Below are 17,461 nucleotides of genomic sequence, written 5' to 3'. Positions count from 1 at the left end.
CTGAGCCTGGAAGGAATATTTGTGTTTTACCTTTTGTGGTTGCTTTCAAAAAAATAATTTGTGTGTTTCAGGAAATGCTTTATGTACAGTGAAGTGTGATGAGAAAGTGAAGGTGTTTTCTGTCCGAGGAACATCTTTTGAAGCTGCAGCAACAAGTGGAGGTAGTGCCAGTTCAGAAAAGGGTGAGTGATTCCCCCCAACCCCAATTCAATCCAGGGCCTCATGGCCTACATTCTATCACTGAGCTACATTTCTAACCCCATAAGAAACTATTTTTTTTCCTTGTTTTTTAGTTCATAGATTCCATTAGATAAGAGATGACTTCTTGTTAAATTGCTAATGCAGAGTTCTTAAAAGTCATATCTAAATGATATTCCCAAGGTTATACAAAAATAAGAAACAATTATGTCTTTTTCACATCATGTTTGGTACTAAAATAGTGCTTTGGTAGATCAAGAGAGTGAAAGAGGAGGTCTATCAAGATTAATTTCTTACATTGATGTTAGGACTTTTTATTCTTTCTTTCTTCCTTTCTTCCTTTCTTCTAAAGATTGAACCCAGCGGTCGCACATGCTAGGCAAGTGCTCCACTGATGAGCCATAACCCCAGCCCCATGACTTTTTACTTTCTTCTCACTATTTCTAATTATAATATTTGAATGATTCAATATAATAGAATAATGTAATAATGGCAAATACATGGGGGTGCATTTTATCATAGATAGCGTCTTATTTGAACCCCATAGAGAGATTTTTCTGATTTTTATAGATTAACTCAGAGAATTAAATGATTTTTTTATAGCTAATGAGGCAAAGCCTAGAATCTTGTCCTCTTAAGACTTTTCATAATCAAATAAAATGAAATTTAAGAACACAGAAAATTCAGAGTAATTAATAAACTTAAATTTCATGGAATTATATATTTGTGTTTCTCTTAAAAATAATTATTTTAGGACTTGAAATTATTATCAGTTTTTTTATCATATGTATCAATGTATGTAGCATCAAGTACTTCGCCAGTGGGAGTGTCAGAGTGGCTTGACCAGAAATTAACGAAAAGTGATCGACCAGAGCTAACTGGTGCCAAAGTAGTGGTGTCTGGTGGTAAGTACAATATTAATCTTAGAAGATGACTAAACTTTGCAATATTTTAATTTTTTAAAGTAGTTATTTTAAAGCAGAGCAGGGTTTTTTTTCCCCCTCTAAATGTAAGAAGCTGATATTGCAAGTATTGTTCCCATTTTATCAATTAGGAAAATAAAACTATGAGCTTAATACACAATTTGGATTTTCTGTTGCACATCTATGTCATTGGCACCAGGGGGAGCATGGTACAAATCTCATCTCTAACTTTGCCACTTAATACTTTGTCTTACTGATAGACTTCCATGTTATTCTGCAGTGCATGATTGGCTTCTGAATCATAGAAAAACTGTTGGACCCTCATTGCCATTTTGCATATAATGCTGCTCCTTCATTCTGCTTTCAAAGGACTTCCAGGGTTGTTTAGGTCTTTGTTATAACACTATGAAAGGTTCTTCATGTTTAATATCAAAACTTATTATTGCACAAGACTTGCTTCTTTTTGTATATTATGCTCCTTTTTTTAAAAAAAAATTTTATAGCCTGACATTTTGAAAAAAATAAGGACTTTTAAAAAATATTTTTTAATTCGTTGATGTACCTTATTTATTTATTTATATGTGGTGTTGAGGATCGAACCCAGTGCCTCACACATGCTAGGAAAGTGCTCTACCACTGAGTCATAACCCCAGCCGTAACTACTGTGATTTTAAAATCTTTACAAATTAAACATCAAACAAAATAATTAGTCTCCCAGATACCTTTCTATTGCAAGTGACATTGAGAAGAAAAATTTAATTTTTTGAAAAAGATATATTTGACCTATTTATTCACTTACATATTCAGGAAATGTTTATGAAGTATTTGTTCTATGCCTGGCTTGTAGAAAATGCCTGGAGAAATAAAAATGTCATGGCAAAGTGTTCTTACTCTCAAAGAGTTTAAACTTTAGTGGGTGACTTCCATCCAAATAACCTCATTCATTATGGAATTGCCTGTTGAAAGGTGCGGTATTGAAAAAAAAAAAAAACAAACAAATAACCTCATTCAGTCACTCAGAATATATTTATTGAATACTACATACTGAATTTTACCAAATACTGCAAATATAGTAGTAACCTAGACAGATATGGAACCTGAAGTTGAAGAGTTTTCTTTCTAGTGGGAAGAATAGATATTGGAGATTACTCTGTTGCTTAACTAGCTAATTAGTTGTAGCAGCATTGAATACTTTGTAGGAGAAATATATCGGTGTCATAGAAGTCAGAAAAGGTTTTACAGAGGACATGGTTTGCATAATATAGCAATTATATAATTTGAAAATTTATTCAGGTATGCAAAAATATCGAAATTTTTATGGAACAGAGTTTGTGTTTACTGTATTTTTTTAATTCTTTTTTTAAATGAGGTCGGGGTTTGAAGAGTGGAGAAAATTTTAAGCTATTGTATGACTTGGCAGATCAACTTCATGCTGCAGGTAAAGTTATTTTCAGTAGAATGATATTGCCTTTTTGTTGGAAACATTTTTCTTTATTACTCATTTACGTATAAGTGACTCACAGCTCCAAGCTATTTTATTTTCTGTGGTTTTCAGGTTTTTTTTCTCTGAAATAGTTTTTCTTAGGCCTTCCAATAAATGATCTAGAATTCAGTGAGAAGAGGATGTCCTAGTACTTTTATTCTTACATTTGCCAAATCTTACTAGTTCATTTATTTGTTTTTCACTTTTAAAATACTGAAAGGTCACTTTCAGTGCCTGATACAGATTCAGGAATTTTTTGTTATATCATCTTTTGGGTAGTCTAATACACAAATAGAAGAACATTTAAAGTTGTTTCAGAATTATCATTAATTATTTACAGAAAAGAAAGACTTATTAAAAGTATATCAATGAGATGGAATTTTTTTTGAAAAATCTAAAATATTTCATTAGTTTTAAATTATACAATTACCATATGAATTTACCTTATTTTATAAAAAAATCTCTTTCTCACATTTTAAGGATTTCATGGATAATTTACAGTTTTTCTATGCTTTCCTTATGTAATATATACATACCCATCAAAATAATAATTGCTTTAATCCTGATTCTTTATAACCAGTTTGGTGTTGAGGATGTTTATTTCATTCATTGTTGCATTGAACAAATATTTATTAAATGTTTGCCATAAGGCTGGCACTATTTTAGGACCTAAGAAAATAGCAGTGAACAAAATAAATAAAAGTATCTGCCCTTGTGGAAATTAGGTCTCTATTTGGATAAGACATACCCTGTATTAGTTTCTTCTGGCTACTGTAACAAATTACTGCAAAGTTGATGGCTTAAAATAACAAAGTTGTTCTCTCATTGTTCTGGAGGCCAGGAGTATGTTGAAATCAAGGTATTGTCAAGGCCATACTCCCCCATAGAGACTCTCTTTTTTCTGGGGTAGATAATTTCTTATTTTCCAGCTTCTGGTCATTGCCCCAGTGTTCCTGGGCTACTGGCAACATCACTCCAATCTCTGCTTCTGTCTTCATATCACTTTCTCTATGCATCTGGGTCTTTATCTACATCCCTGTTATTAGTGTACATGTACATCTTGGGCCCACCTAGATAATCCAGGATAAGCTCCTTGTCCCAATCCTGAACTTTATATCTTACCTGCTGCCACCTACTTAAGATTGACAAATTCTGGGGATTAAGAAGTGAATATGTGGGCTGGGGTTGTAGCTATGAGCACCTCTGAGGGAGATAGTCTAGGTAGAGGACCAGTAACATGTAAAAAGCCTGTTAAAGGTAGGAAAAATCTGACCTGTTTGGTGAGTAGCAAGGAGTCCAGAGTTGGAATTTAAAATGCAAAAGAGAAAGTAATAGGATATAAGATTGGGAGGTGATAGTGGGGCTAGATCACTCAGGGCCATCATAGGCCATTGTAAGAGGTTGCTTTTCTCTGAATAAAATGGGGAACTATTGGAAGGTTTGAGTAGAAGAGTAACATGAGCAAATGTATTTTAAAAATTTTTTTTCTTTAAAAATTTTATCTTTATTTATTTATTTATTTTTAATGTGATGCTGAGTATCAAACCCAGTGCCTTACACGTGCGAGGCAGGCATTCTACCACTGAGCTACAGCCCCAGCCCCAGCCCCAAATACATTTTAAAAGGATCACTTCAGCTGCAATCTTGAGAATAAGGTGTAGAGGGATGAATGTAGTAACAGAGAGATCAAATTAGGAGGTAGAGATACTGATAGGCTACTGGACCAGAATAATGGCAGTAGATATGAAGAGAAATAGCTAGTTTGGATATATATACTTGAAGGTAGAGCCATCAGAGTTTCCCAACAGATCAGATTTGGATTATGAGAGAAAGTATCCTAGATGTTGATAGGCTGTAGTTAGTTGCGATTAGCTGAGATGGGGAAACCACAAGTGGAAGAGTTTCCAGAAAGAGAGATCATGAGTTCAGTTTTGGGCATATCAAATTTTGAGATGTCTAAGACAGACATATAGAGATGTCAGTTAATCATTTGGTATAGGAATGTGAAGTTCATTGGAGAAATTTGGGCTGGTGTTATAAATTTGGGAATTGGTGACATTTTGATGGTATTTAAAGCCACCAGATTGGATAAAATCAGGGAGTGGATGTCAATTAAAAAAAAAAAAAGGCATTACCAAAACTAAGCCATAGACACTGTAAGATTAAGAGCTAAGAAAGGGGGCTGGGACTGTGGCGTTTATGGTAGAGCACTTGCCTAGCACACGTGGGGTGCTGGATTAGATCCTCAGCACCACATAAAAATAAAATAAAGGTCTTGTGTCCAACTGCAACTAAAAAATAAATATTTTTTAAAAATGCATTTAAGCTGGGCCTGGTGTTGCATACATGTAACCCCTGCTAATTTGGAGGCTGAGGCAAGAAAATCTCAAATTTGAAGCCAGTCTGGGCAACTTAGCAAATGAAATTCTGTCTCAAAATAAAATTTTAAAAAAGACCTGGGGATGTAGCTCAGTAGTAGAGTGCTTGGCAGCATGCTTGCTTAAGCATATATGAGGACCTGGGTTCAATCCTTAGTACCAAAAAAAAAAAAAAAATCAAAAGGACAAACCCCCTCAACTGATAGAATTTAAGGAGAAATAGATGTTGGAGACTTCAACCTTCAGCCTGTTTTCAGAAATGGACAAAGCTAGTTGGCAAGAAAATCAGTTAAGGGTACAGTTGAATTCAATTCCATCTATCATCTGGATATAATTGTTATCTGTAGATTCATCCAACAACACACTCTTCTCAAGTTCATATAGATCATTCACCAAGGTAAACCACATTCTGAGCTGTAAATTACACCTTAACAAATTTAAGAATAGAGACCACACCATGTCTGTTCTCAAACTACAGTGAATTTTAACTAAAAATTAATAACAGAAGGCTAGTTGGGAAATCCTCAATACCTGAAGGTGGAAGAACACATTTTTAAGTAACACAGGAATAAATGAAGAAATATCCAGAGATATTTTTAAATATTTTGAACTAAGTAAAATGAAGACATCAAAATGTGACTAAGTAGTCCTGAGAAGGTCTTTTATAGTACTGAATGCAAATATTAGAAGCTATAAAAACCACTCATCAGAGCTTCTACCTTTAGAAACAAGAAAAAGAAGAGCAAATCAAATCCAAAGTAGGCAGAAACAAATAATAAATAAAAATTAGAGTATAAATGGGTGAAATTGAAAACAGGAAACCAATACAGAAAATCAGTGAAATCGAGATGGTTGCAGAGGATAATAATTACCCAGAATAGTCATTGTAAAATGAAGGGGATTGACCTATGTACGGTTGATAGACAATGACACAGTAGTAAAGGGTGGCATAATCTGATGACATGAGCTTCACAGCTGAAGGCTTTTATGGTGGAAAGAGGAAGAATTTTCTAAGTCCCACCTTCAGGCCCAGTGTTATGAAGGTGATGGCAGACAAAGCTATCTCAGCTGGAGAGGATTGCAGGGAAGTTGGTGTCCTCAGGGAATATGTATGTTTTAGTTAGAACAGAAGAAAAAAAAAGAATTTTGGCTTGCTGATATTGGGATGAGTTTCAGAAATCACAGTTCTGGGTTCCTAGAATTGAGGAGGAATAAAAGATGCCTGCAGATTAGGGAGCTTGAAAAGTGCTACAAGGAGCTGTGTAGGAATTATGAAGGTCTTGGGCTAGTCTGGGGCTTCTTGCAGGATGTCTTAAGTAAAGGGCAGGATGTGATTAGTCCTGGCTGACTTTAGAGAGAGAGTGGTGGTGAGCCTGAGAGTGATGGGGGTAGTGAGTTATATTGTCTATTGCTCCCTCTTGTCCTCTCCAGCCAGTGATGAAGAGGCCTGAGGTTCATCCTTGATTCTTACAGAGGGAAGGAGTGGTTTTACTCTAAGGATAAGTTTCCTTGTTGACTCCTATTGACTAAGGATAGAAAACCAGTTAAATTTCTATTTGCTTATTTGAGAGCAAGCATTGGTTAAACTTTTATCCTGTGTTATATAGAATTCTTCATCTGGTCATAAGAGATATTAATATTTTAGTACCTTTATTCAAAAGTTGTGAAGTTATTACTTATTAAAGTTATTACTTTTTAAAGGAGCATTATATAGTGACATCCTATAGGATTATAATATAGGTTTTATGAATGCCTTTTTGATAAAGCAAGCAAAAGAAGTCAAATTCAAAATCTGAAATTTGTGTGTATTAAGTAGAAGGTATTTTCTTGGAAAATGTACTATTAGTATTTAGAATTCTCATGACAGGGATTTTCTCAAAAATAAGTCCTTTATAATAGATGTTTCTAACTTATTAATGTCTTTGTTTGCAATTGTTGAATATATCACTAGGTAAATAATAAAGCTTGAAAAAAAATTACCCTTTTTCCCTCCTTAGTTGGTGCTTCCCGTGCTGCTGTTGATGCTGGCTTTGTTCCCAATGACATGCAAGTTGGTCAGACAGGAAAAATAGTAGCACCAGTAAGTATTGCCATAAAATATGCCATGCAGAATTCTGTGGGGATAAGCACTGTATGTATTTGTTGAACAATAATCTCAGTGATTTATACCTTACTAAATGTTTCAGAGCAGTTTGCCATGCCCAGTGTGGATGTCTCCTTCCTACAAGGTCTGCAGATTTCTTGATCTCAATAAAATGTTTAATAGTTTTTAAACCAGAATTATTTTTCAAATTTTTCAGACCAGCAGAACATTTCATTAAATGAAATCATATCATAACATTAACTATGAAACTTACAAAAGTAGCATTTTATTATTGTTATTGTTGTTACTTTTTGTGTGTATATATACAATGCTGAGAATTCAACTTAAGGCTTTGCGCATGCTACGCAAGAGCTATATTCCCATCATTATTTTATTATTTACTTGACTTTGTAAATTCATATTGTTTGCCAGAAAGCCTTTAGAGTATAAGTCAATCAATAAAAATTATAACCTCTTTTAATGAAGCCAGGGATTTTGCAGTTGGGAGCTATGAATGACAATTTTTGTCTTATATCTTATATAAGACAATTTTTGTCTTATATCTTATATCTTCTTGAACACCTAGTTTATTTCTACATTTGTAGTAAAATTCTGATTCATGTAGATAAGTGATACTAGAATGTTACTTCTTGAGTTAAATCTTCCCAAAACTTGCACAGTAGGAAATTTTGATTTCAAAATGCACAGATAATATCTAATGACTGCTCACATTTATTAGGTAATAACAGTTTTTAGTGAATCTTATTTTCAGCCAGTTTAAACCTTTATTGCATGAGAAAATGTGTTTTATGTAATTAAAAGCAAAGTGTGTGGTTTTTTTTAAACATTTTTAGACCTTTATTTTTGTTTACTTTTTTAAAAATTTTGTGCTAGGGACCAAACCCTGTACCTCACACGTGCTAGGCAAGCATTCTGCTGCTGAGCCCCAGCCCGCAAAATGTGTTTTTTATTACTTCAAAACAAGATATTAAATCATATCCATTTAAAAAATATATCTCAGTGCCCTATTCACTGAAAATTTCAAAATAGCATAGTTTTTAAAGGCTTATCTTTGAAGTTTGTTTTGAACTATCTGCTTAAGTCTTTTGCCCTTTAAAATTGGGCTGTTTCTTATTGTTTCTTTTTAAGAATTCTTTACATAAAGTGTACAAATTATTTGGCAGATATGTATCCTGAGTTTATTTTAATTTCGATAAAGTCCAGTGATGCGTCTTTCTTCTTTTGGCTTCTTTTTGTTATTCAGCTCATTTGAAGTCAGGTAAGATCTCAAAACTTAATACAGGCACTAAAACTATTCATAAATTAAGTCAAAACACCATGTGACCTGCTTGCTTGTCACACTACATTAGTCTGGCTGTGAGAGTGGATTTATTGAGCAGATGAGCTTGAGCCTTCCATGGCATTTAATTAGGTGTGGCACACATATATTTTTTGTGGAAATCTTGCTTGTCCAGTCTTACATGAGTAGACATCTTCAGGCCTGAATAAAGGATCATCAGCTCTCCTAATAAAAAATACTTCTACAAGAAATTCAGAGTTGAGGTGACAAACTTTTACTTATTTTGTCAGAAAACGAGCTTTTGTGGTTGTTTAATAACAGGGGGCAGGGAGTAACTGGTAGCATCCTTTTTTGTATGGAATTAACTCATAGAATCAGTTTTATTCAACATTGCTCTTATGAATATAGAATTATTAAATTTTTTGATAAGGAAAATATATATATTAAATACATTGAAGACTTTAATGTAAGTCATACACTCCCCAGTGTATGACTTTTTTTAAAAAATTCTAATTTTTTTAAATAATCTCAAATTTCCAGAAGACTTTCAAGAACAGAACAAACCTTTTTTTAAAAAAAATATTTGGGGCTGGGGATGTGGCTCAAGCAGTAGTGCACTTGCCTGGCATGCGTGGGGCACTGGGTTCAATCCTCAGCACCACATAAAAATAAAATAAAGATGTTGTGTCCACCAAAAACTAAGAAATAAATATAAAAAATAATACCTTTATTGAAATGTAATTCACATATTATACAGTTCACCCATATAAAGTGTTTAAATTTAGTGTTGTTTTTTTTTTTTATATTCGTGGAGTGGTATACCTCAGTTTCAGATCATTTTCATTACTTCAAAAAGAAACTCCAGGCACTGGGGTAGAGTACATGCCTAGTGGTAGAGTACGCTCAATGGTAGAGTACATGCCTAGCAAGTGTGAGGCACTGGGTTTGATCCTCAGCACCACATAAAAATAAATAAATAAAGATATTGTATCCATTTACAACAACAACAACCAAAAAAAGAAATTCCATGCATATTTTCTTTCCAACTCCCCTACTCTGGGCAATTTGCTAATCTACTTTCTGTGCATACAGATTTGCTTTTTATATATGAAGTCAGAATATTTTATTTATTTGAAGTTTTTTATTTTATTTATATGAAATCAGAATATTTGGTTTTTTTGCGTTTTCTTCCTATTTAGTATGATGTTTTGAAGATTCATCTATGTAGCATTCCTTTTTATTGACAAATAGTATTTCTTTGTATCATTTTGTTTATCCATTCATCACTTGGTGGACATCTGTGTTGTTTATACTTCTTAACTATTATAAATAATGTTACTGTGAACATTCATGTACACATTTGTGTGCACATGTTTTCATTTCTCTTATTTATATACCTAGGAATGAAATTGATGAATCATTTGGTAACTTAATGTTTAACCTTCTGAGGAATTGCCAGTTTTTCCAGAACAGTTATACCAACAATGAACCAACTTCCATGCTTGTTAATTGTTTTCCATTCTTTACCCATTTTCCATTTTATTGATTTATATTTTTTATTTCTTCCTTATAATTTGGGTTTACTATGCTTCTATTAATTTTGTATTTTTCTTGCTTTTAAATGTAAATAATAAAGCTGCCTACTTTTCTCTAAGCACCCCTTTAGCTGCATTTCCCAAATTTTGCTGTGTTGTTCATCTCAAAGTATTTTTTTAATATTTATTTTTTAGGTTTTAGTGGATACAATATCTTTATTTTACATTTATGTGGTTCTGAGGATCAAACCCAGTTGTCTCATGCATGATAGGCGAGCACTCTACCACTGAGCCACAACCCCAGCCCCTCAAAGTATTTTCTAATTTAGAAAAATTTGCTTTCTAGATATTTGTAGTTTTTTCCTAGATATCTTTCTGTTATGGATTTCAAATTTAATTTCATAGTATTCAGAGAATAGCTCTTATTATGTTTTAGTCTTAAAATTTATTTAGATTTATTTTATGTCCCAACATAGGCACTATTTTGGTGAACATAATGTGTGCTCTTAGAAAGAATGTGTATTTTGCGCTTGTCAGGTGTGAAGTTCTGTGAATATTAGTCAACAGGCAAAATCTGGACTGCTATCTGTTTTTGTACATGAAGTTTTTTGAAGTATATAGCCATAATCATTCATGTCCTTATTTTTCTGTGGCTGCCTTAGCTGTACAACAGAAAAGTTGGGTAGTTATGACAGAGATTCTAGAACTATAGAACCCAAAGTATTTACTATCTAACCCTTTCCAGAAAATGTTTCCTGATGACTACTATATATCTTATATGTCCTATTGAATTATTTTTGTCTAGTTATACCATAAATGACTGGGAGAAGATATTAAAATCTCCAACCATGATTGTAAAATTTTTGTTTCTTACTTTAATTCTACCAGTTCTTGCTTGATGTATTTTGAAACTCTTATTATTGGGCATTTGTATATTCATGATTATTGTCCTCCTGATAATATGGATCCATTTGTCATTATGTATTCCTCTCTTTATCTTTTTATCTTTGTCTTAAAGTCGACTTTATTTGAAACATCAAAATTAATATATATATTATATATATTACTATATATATTAATCTCAGACATTATAGTTTTTAATCTCTAGAAGTTTGATTTGGTCTTTTTATCTCTGCCTAACATTTTCAATCTTTACTTTCTTGAACATTCAGAATCTTGTTATAATTTTCATATACCACTTTTCCAGTTCTCTCATCTTTTTCATTTTGGGATAGATGTCAGTTGAATTTTTATTATGAATCATATTTTACTACGCCTTTTCATGTCTTGGATGCCAGACATTGTGCATTCTACTTTGGAGAATGCTGGACATTTTTGTATTTCTGTACGCATTCTTGAGCTGAGATGCAGTTGAAGTTACTTGAAGCAGTTTGATCCTTTTAAATTTTGCCTTTGAGCTTCATTATGTTCGAGCAGAGCAACTGCCTTTAATCTATGACTAACTTTTCCTTTCTGCTGAGCCAGTCCCTTAGAGTACTCTGCATAATGTCCCATTAATTATGAGGCGTTCCACTGTTTCCACTAGGAATGTGAACTACTTCTGGGTCTTCATGAGCCTTTAGGATTATTCTTTCTTTTCTGACAGTTCTTTCCCCAAACTAGTTTTTTTTTTCTTTTTACTTTTTTTAAAATAAATTTTTAGTTATAGATAGACACAATACCTTTATTTATTTTTATGTCATGCTGAGGATTGAACACAGTGCCTCATATGTGCTATGTAAATGCTCTGCCACTGAGCCATAACCCTAGCCCTTTAATTTTTTTTTTTTAGTTGTTGTTGCACCTTGTATTTATTTATATATGGTGCTAAGAATCGAACCCAGTGCCTCATGCATGCTAGTCAGGTGCTCTACCACTGAGCCATAACCCTAGCCCACTAATACTAGTTTTGTTTTTTTAAAGAGAGTGAGAGAGAGAGAGAGAGAGAGAGAGAGAGAGAGAGAGAGAGAGAGAGAGAGAGAGAGAATGAATTTCAATATTTATTTTTCAGTTTTCGGTGGACACAACATCTTTGTATGTGGTGCTGAGGATCGAACCCCGGCCGCACGCATGCCAGGCGAGCGCGCTACCGCTTGAGCCACATCCCCAGCCCAATACTAGTTTTTATATTAAGCACTCTGTGTATTTTCAAGAAATTAAGATAGGAGAAGATACTTTTTATATTTATTACCACATATTTACAATTCTGGTAGTCTTAATTCCATCTGAAAATGAGTTTTCTTCTTATATCATTTCCTTCCAGTCTGAGGAACTTCCCCATTTCTTGTAGTACAGGTATGACAGTAATAAACTCTGTTTTCATTAATCTGAATATATCTTTATTACAACTTCCTACTTCAAAGACATTTTCCTAGACATAGACTTTCAGGTGGATTTTTCCCTAGTATTTGGAACACATTGTTCCATTATCTTCTGGTGTCTTATTTGTTTCCTAATGAGAATTCATTCATCATGTTTATTATTCTTCTCTATGTATTTCTTTGTTGCTTTCAAGATTTTCTTTTATCTTTCACTTTTAGAAGTTCGATTATGATATATGTAGGGTATGTTTCTCTTTAAGTTCTAGGTTTTTTATTGGTTGTTTTTAAATTTTTTATTTCTCTGCTGATATTTCTTTTGTGCAATCATTATAAATATCTTTTCCCTTAGATGCTTGACCATAGATAGCTGCTTTAAAACCCACATATGTTAATTCTAAATCTCAGTAATTTGAGGACTGGTTTCTTTTGTGAGTATATTTCACAACTTTTCCTGTTTCATCATATGCATAGGACTCCTTATTTTTGGGTTGTGTATGGCATTTGTTGATGTGTATCATATCTATCAATATTTATTGTATTAAATTAAAACAGAAAAATTTAAATATTTTCTAACTTATTTGAAAATAATAAAAGTGTTTGTTACATAAATAACATCTTTAATGAGAATAGTACTACCATTTTATATTTTTGGCTTGATTTCTGGCTTAATTCTCATTTCTGCTTCCAGTGGTATTATATATTGGTTTGAAAAGTATGAGGAAAATCTAGCATCACACAGATAGATCTTTACAAAAAGAAGAAGTATTTTGATACCATTTTTAGATAATCATGAATATTCTTTACTTATTATATCCAAACTTGACATATATTAGTTTCCTAAAGTTTATTTGTAGTATAGAATCTGACACCACATCAGTGTACTTTTCATACTCTTACATTGAAATCCACTGGTGTGTCTTACACTTTGAATGAGTCTTTTACTATTTTGTGACTTTATACATGGTTCATTTAGAAAATGATGATTTACTGAATTATTCATACCTTCCAAATGTTAACACATTTATTATTATATAAAAAAAACAGGTCTGGGTTTGTGGCTCAGTGGTAGAGCACTTGCCTAGCATGTGTGAGGCACTGAGTTCAATTCTCAGCACGGCATATAAATAAATGAATAAAATAAAAGTCCATCAACACCTAAAAAAATATTTAAAAAACCCCCACATTAGCTGGGCACAGTGGCACCTGCCTATAGCCTTAGTGGCTCAGGAGGCTGAGGCAGAAGTATGGCGAGTTCAAAGCCAGCCTCAGCAAAAGCGAGGTTCTAAGCCAACTCAGTGAGATCCTGTCTCTAAATAAAATATAAGAAAGGGCTTGGGATGTGGCTCAGTGATTGAGTGCCCTGAGTTCAATCCCTGGTACCCCACCCCCACCCCCACCCTCCAAAGCCCCCACATTCATTAATATCACTACTCATCAGATGAGTCTTTGAGGCTCATAATCATGGATACAAGCTTTTTTTTTTTTAATTCTGATTCTCACTTAAAAGCTCAAATTTTGTTCTTGAGAAGAAATACTTTCAGTTGTTTTCTCAGAATTGACGTTTATTTTATTTTCAATAAAATGCCTGCCAAAAGCACAAATGTGTACCAGTTGTTCTTTGAAGTAAAAATGGTGTTTCATGACAAAGTGGCTAGTTTTGCTTACAACTCAAGCCATCACGAATGTTGTTCCTCAAGACTGTCATTGTGCTTTGGTATGCAGCACAAGTGCCCTCTGCATATTTCACAATTTGTCACCCAGAATATTAAAGATATGAGTAATCAGAGATCAAGACTTAGTGAAATTAATAATTCTTACTGCTTCATTTATCAAGGACATTCTTAAGTGAAATGGCTTCTTCTTCTTCTTCTTCTTCTTTTTTTTTTTTTTTTAACAACGGAATAAGTGGCCATGAAGAATATAATGAGGATGACTAGTCCATTTGGTGCCACTGCCTTTGTTCATGCTGAGGCTGCAGCAGTTTGGCCCACCATTGTTTTCACATCATCAGTACAAATATCAGTGTAGTTTTTTCCAGTATATACCATGAGAGTCAAAAAAGTTGTTTAATATGTTAAGTATTTCAGCATCACTTGTGTTTGTTACCAAGCATTCACATCCTTCACATAAAATAATTCCTCAGGACTGTGGATGTAGCACAGCAGTAGAACACTTGCCTAACATGTGTGAAGTCCTGGTTCCATTCCCAACACTGAAAAAAAATATCTATTCTTCAGCGATTAGTTGGTGGTAGTGCTGGATAAATGCACGTAGAGCAGCAAACCCAATCACGTCTGTAGATTTGTCTGTTAGGCACCAGTACAATCTATAGATGATGTTGACTTAGTATTGATGTTTATAGCTAACTCTCTTACTGAGCAAGTTACTATACATTGGAATGTGTCAGAGCCATAGTTTCTTTTGCTAATTTTTATCAAACAGATATACAGCAAAGTCCCCTTTCTTAATCTTTGTTTATATTGATAGTTACCTTTATTAATCTTCTTTGGACAATGAAAAATTGATAACTTAAGATGCTTCAGTGACTTTTTCAAGTTTGGAAAGTTAAATAAACTGCTTTTCAATGTCACATCTAAGTTTAAATAAAATCTAGTTTATTTTACTTTAAATTCTGAATGATTGTTAAAATGGCTGTTGCTTTCCTTATCTAAGATACAGTAAATTATTAACATCTATAAAGCTAAGAGAAATATAACTCATTTTTATTTCTTTATAATTTTACATAGTCATTTTTAGGGTAGATTCCTCTTTTCCATAAGTTAGAGAACTCTTTTCAGTTTCATCTTTTTCAGCATTTTTAGACATGGATATTGCAGTTGAGGGTTGAAAAAGTGAGTTGTGTTTATTTTAGTGTAAATATTATCAAAATCTAAAATAATAGTTTTAGAGGAAAATTTTAAATATTTTGAAGTTTTAAAAATTGTGTTATTTACATTTAAGACAACAAAGCATGCTGCTTCTTGCATTTCTTTGCAGGTGCAAGGAAATCATTGGGATTTTAAATACTGACATTGAATAATAATGAAATAGTAGAACTTATATAAGTTATAACTCTTAAGTGAACAAATTGCTGGATTATACTGACAACAAACTGAGTTAATCTCTAAGCACACATATATTTATACCTAAAGTGTTCTACCTTAAAATTTTTTAGGAAACATAAAAATATAGATGGATGCATTCTATTAGCCATCAGAATGGTGAATTCCTCAAAAGTCAGGTAGCCTCTGAAAAACTCCATTATATACTTGTGGGAGAATGAGAGAAAAAAAGGGCATATATGTGTTATTGTGAAACTAGTTGCAGACCCTCTGTAAGATCTTGGGCTCACAGGGCTATCTAGACCATCTTTTTAGAATTATTATCTAATATTGAAGGGTTAAATTATAGAGATATTGAATAATGTGTTGTAGAATTCATGGACTATAATTTTATTGAGGATATTAATTTTTTGTTTTAGTGGACAGTTAATGGGCCTGAACTCTAACTCCAACCTCTGTCTTCTTTGTTCAGTTCTTTTAGTCCTAACTGGTGGCTTAGAGTCCACATCATATATGCCTAATGCAGGGGGCAGCCAGAGTTTTGAGTGACATAGATATCCAAAATTTGTCCTCTCCTTTTTGGAACTTTTTCCTCATTTTCAGCTTAAATGGCTCCTACAAATACTGTCTTCTCTGTGTTTTTCTCAATTAATAAGATTATAGATTTTTATCTGAATACCTGCTTTCTGATTGGGCTTTTATCCCTTTGGAGGATCTGCAAATGCCCCAACTGAAAAGAGGAGCAATCTAGACTCATTTCAATATGTCTCCCTCTCATATAATGAGTTCTGGCTTCTCAGATGCTACCTATCTGGGTTGATCTCCAATGTATCTAAGCAGTTGCTATCTATCTAATTTTAAACAGGTTTTATATTGTTTTAGCAGAAGGGTAAGTCCAGTATGAGCTGTTCCCTCAGGTCGATAAGCAGGAGTCCTGAGTCCTAGAATTGAATGCATTACTTCCCCATGTGCTCTGACTAACACAGATTGTATTATTATCCCCTTAATAATATCTTAATTAATGCTCTTTAATGTTACATTAGGGGTTTGGCAGCCATATTCCTATTGGCAAGAATTACACTGGTGAACATCCAGAAATCTCTTCCCATTTGAATTGCCTACTAATAAACCACATCTCTCTCATCTAGTACTAATACCGTGTTTCTTTGTAGGTAAAGCTGAATACAGTGTTTTCATTTATCCATATTTAATTTGGATCTGTTTTCCCTATCACGAAGCCTTTTGAATCTCCCCTTCCCCCTGTATTTGGGATTGAACCTGGATTGTTACTACTGAGCAACATTCTCAGCTCCCTGCCTCTTTTGTTTGAGACAGCAGCTCACTAAGTTGCTTAGGATGGCCTTGAATTTGTCATTCTCCTGTATCAGCCTCCCAAGTCCCTGGTATTAGAGGTGTGCACCTCCATGCCTGGCTGCCTTTTGAATCTTGTAAAACTTGATTTCTTTTCTACTCACTTTCAACTTTATTTTGAGGATAACTTTTATTTTGTGTTTTGTTGCTGTTTTGTAATGGCTTTGGAAAAACATAAACACTGTTCTGATGGTAAGTAGTAAATAGTTCTCTACTTCAAGTAAGGGAGCACATAAAGTCAGAGTTGTTACCCTCTCAAAAATAATAATTTTACTTTCATTTTTATTTATGTGAGAAAATATGTAATATTCAAAATATATTATGATTTTAGACTTTTAAATGCTTTGTCATTCACAATAATTTACACATATGAAAGATTATTTGGCACATATATATGAAACAGTTTTTTAGTATCTTATGGATACTTCTTATGGAGTCATGCTTCCTCTAATAATTCAGATCTAGTAATTGGAATCTACTAGTTCAGATCTTATTATTATGAAAAGATTCTTCTTGTTTTTTAATTTAACTTTTTATTCAGAAGTAACTTCAAGCCAGGTATGGTGGCTCATACCTGTAATCTCAGTGGCTTGGGAGGCTGAGGTAGGAGGATCTCGAGTTCAAATCCAACCTCAGCAACTTAGCAAGGCCCTAAGCAACTTAACAAGACCCTTTCTCAAAAATGAAAAAAATAAAAAGGACTGGGGATGTGATTCAATGGCTAAGTGCCCTAGGTTCAATCCCCTGGTACGAAGGAGAAGGAGAAGGAGAAGGGAGAAGGAAGAAGGAAGAAGAAGAAGAAAGAAA

General features: G+C 33.4%; 1 protein-coding gene across 1 annotated transcript in view; it reads left to right on the top strand.

Annotated features, from left to right (window-relative positions):
• Window positions 1-17,461, top strand: part of Etfa (electron transfer flavoprotein subunit alpha) — a 73,829-nt gene that overhangs the window by 27,286 nt on the left and 29,082 nt on the right. The window contains exons 6-9 of the mRNA XM_005316839.4: window positions 72-182; window positions 1,002-1,103; window positions 2,491-2,559; window positions 6,980-7,062. Coding sequence (XP_005316896.1) covers window positions 72-182; window positions 1,002-1,103; window positions 2,491-2,559; window positions 6,980-7,062 — 365 coding nt within the window. The remainder of the gene's footprint in view (window positions 1-71; window positions 183-1,001; window positions 1,104-2,490; window positions 2,560-6,979; window positions 7,063-17,461) is intronic.

This window comes from Ictidomys tridecemlineatus, chromosome 5 (genome assembly GCF_052094955.1).
Source record: "Ictidomys tridecemlineatus isolate mIctTri1 chromosome 5, mIctTri1.hap1, whole genome shotgun sequence".
Classification (NCBI taxonomy): Eukaryota; Metazoa; Chordata; class Mammalia; order Rodentia; family Sciuridae; genus Ictidomys; species Ictidomys tridecemlineatus.
This window is presented reverse-complemented; position numbering and strand designations above follow the sequence as displayed.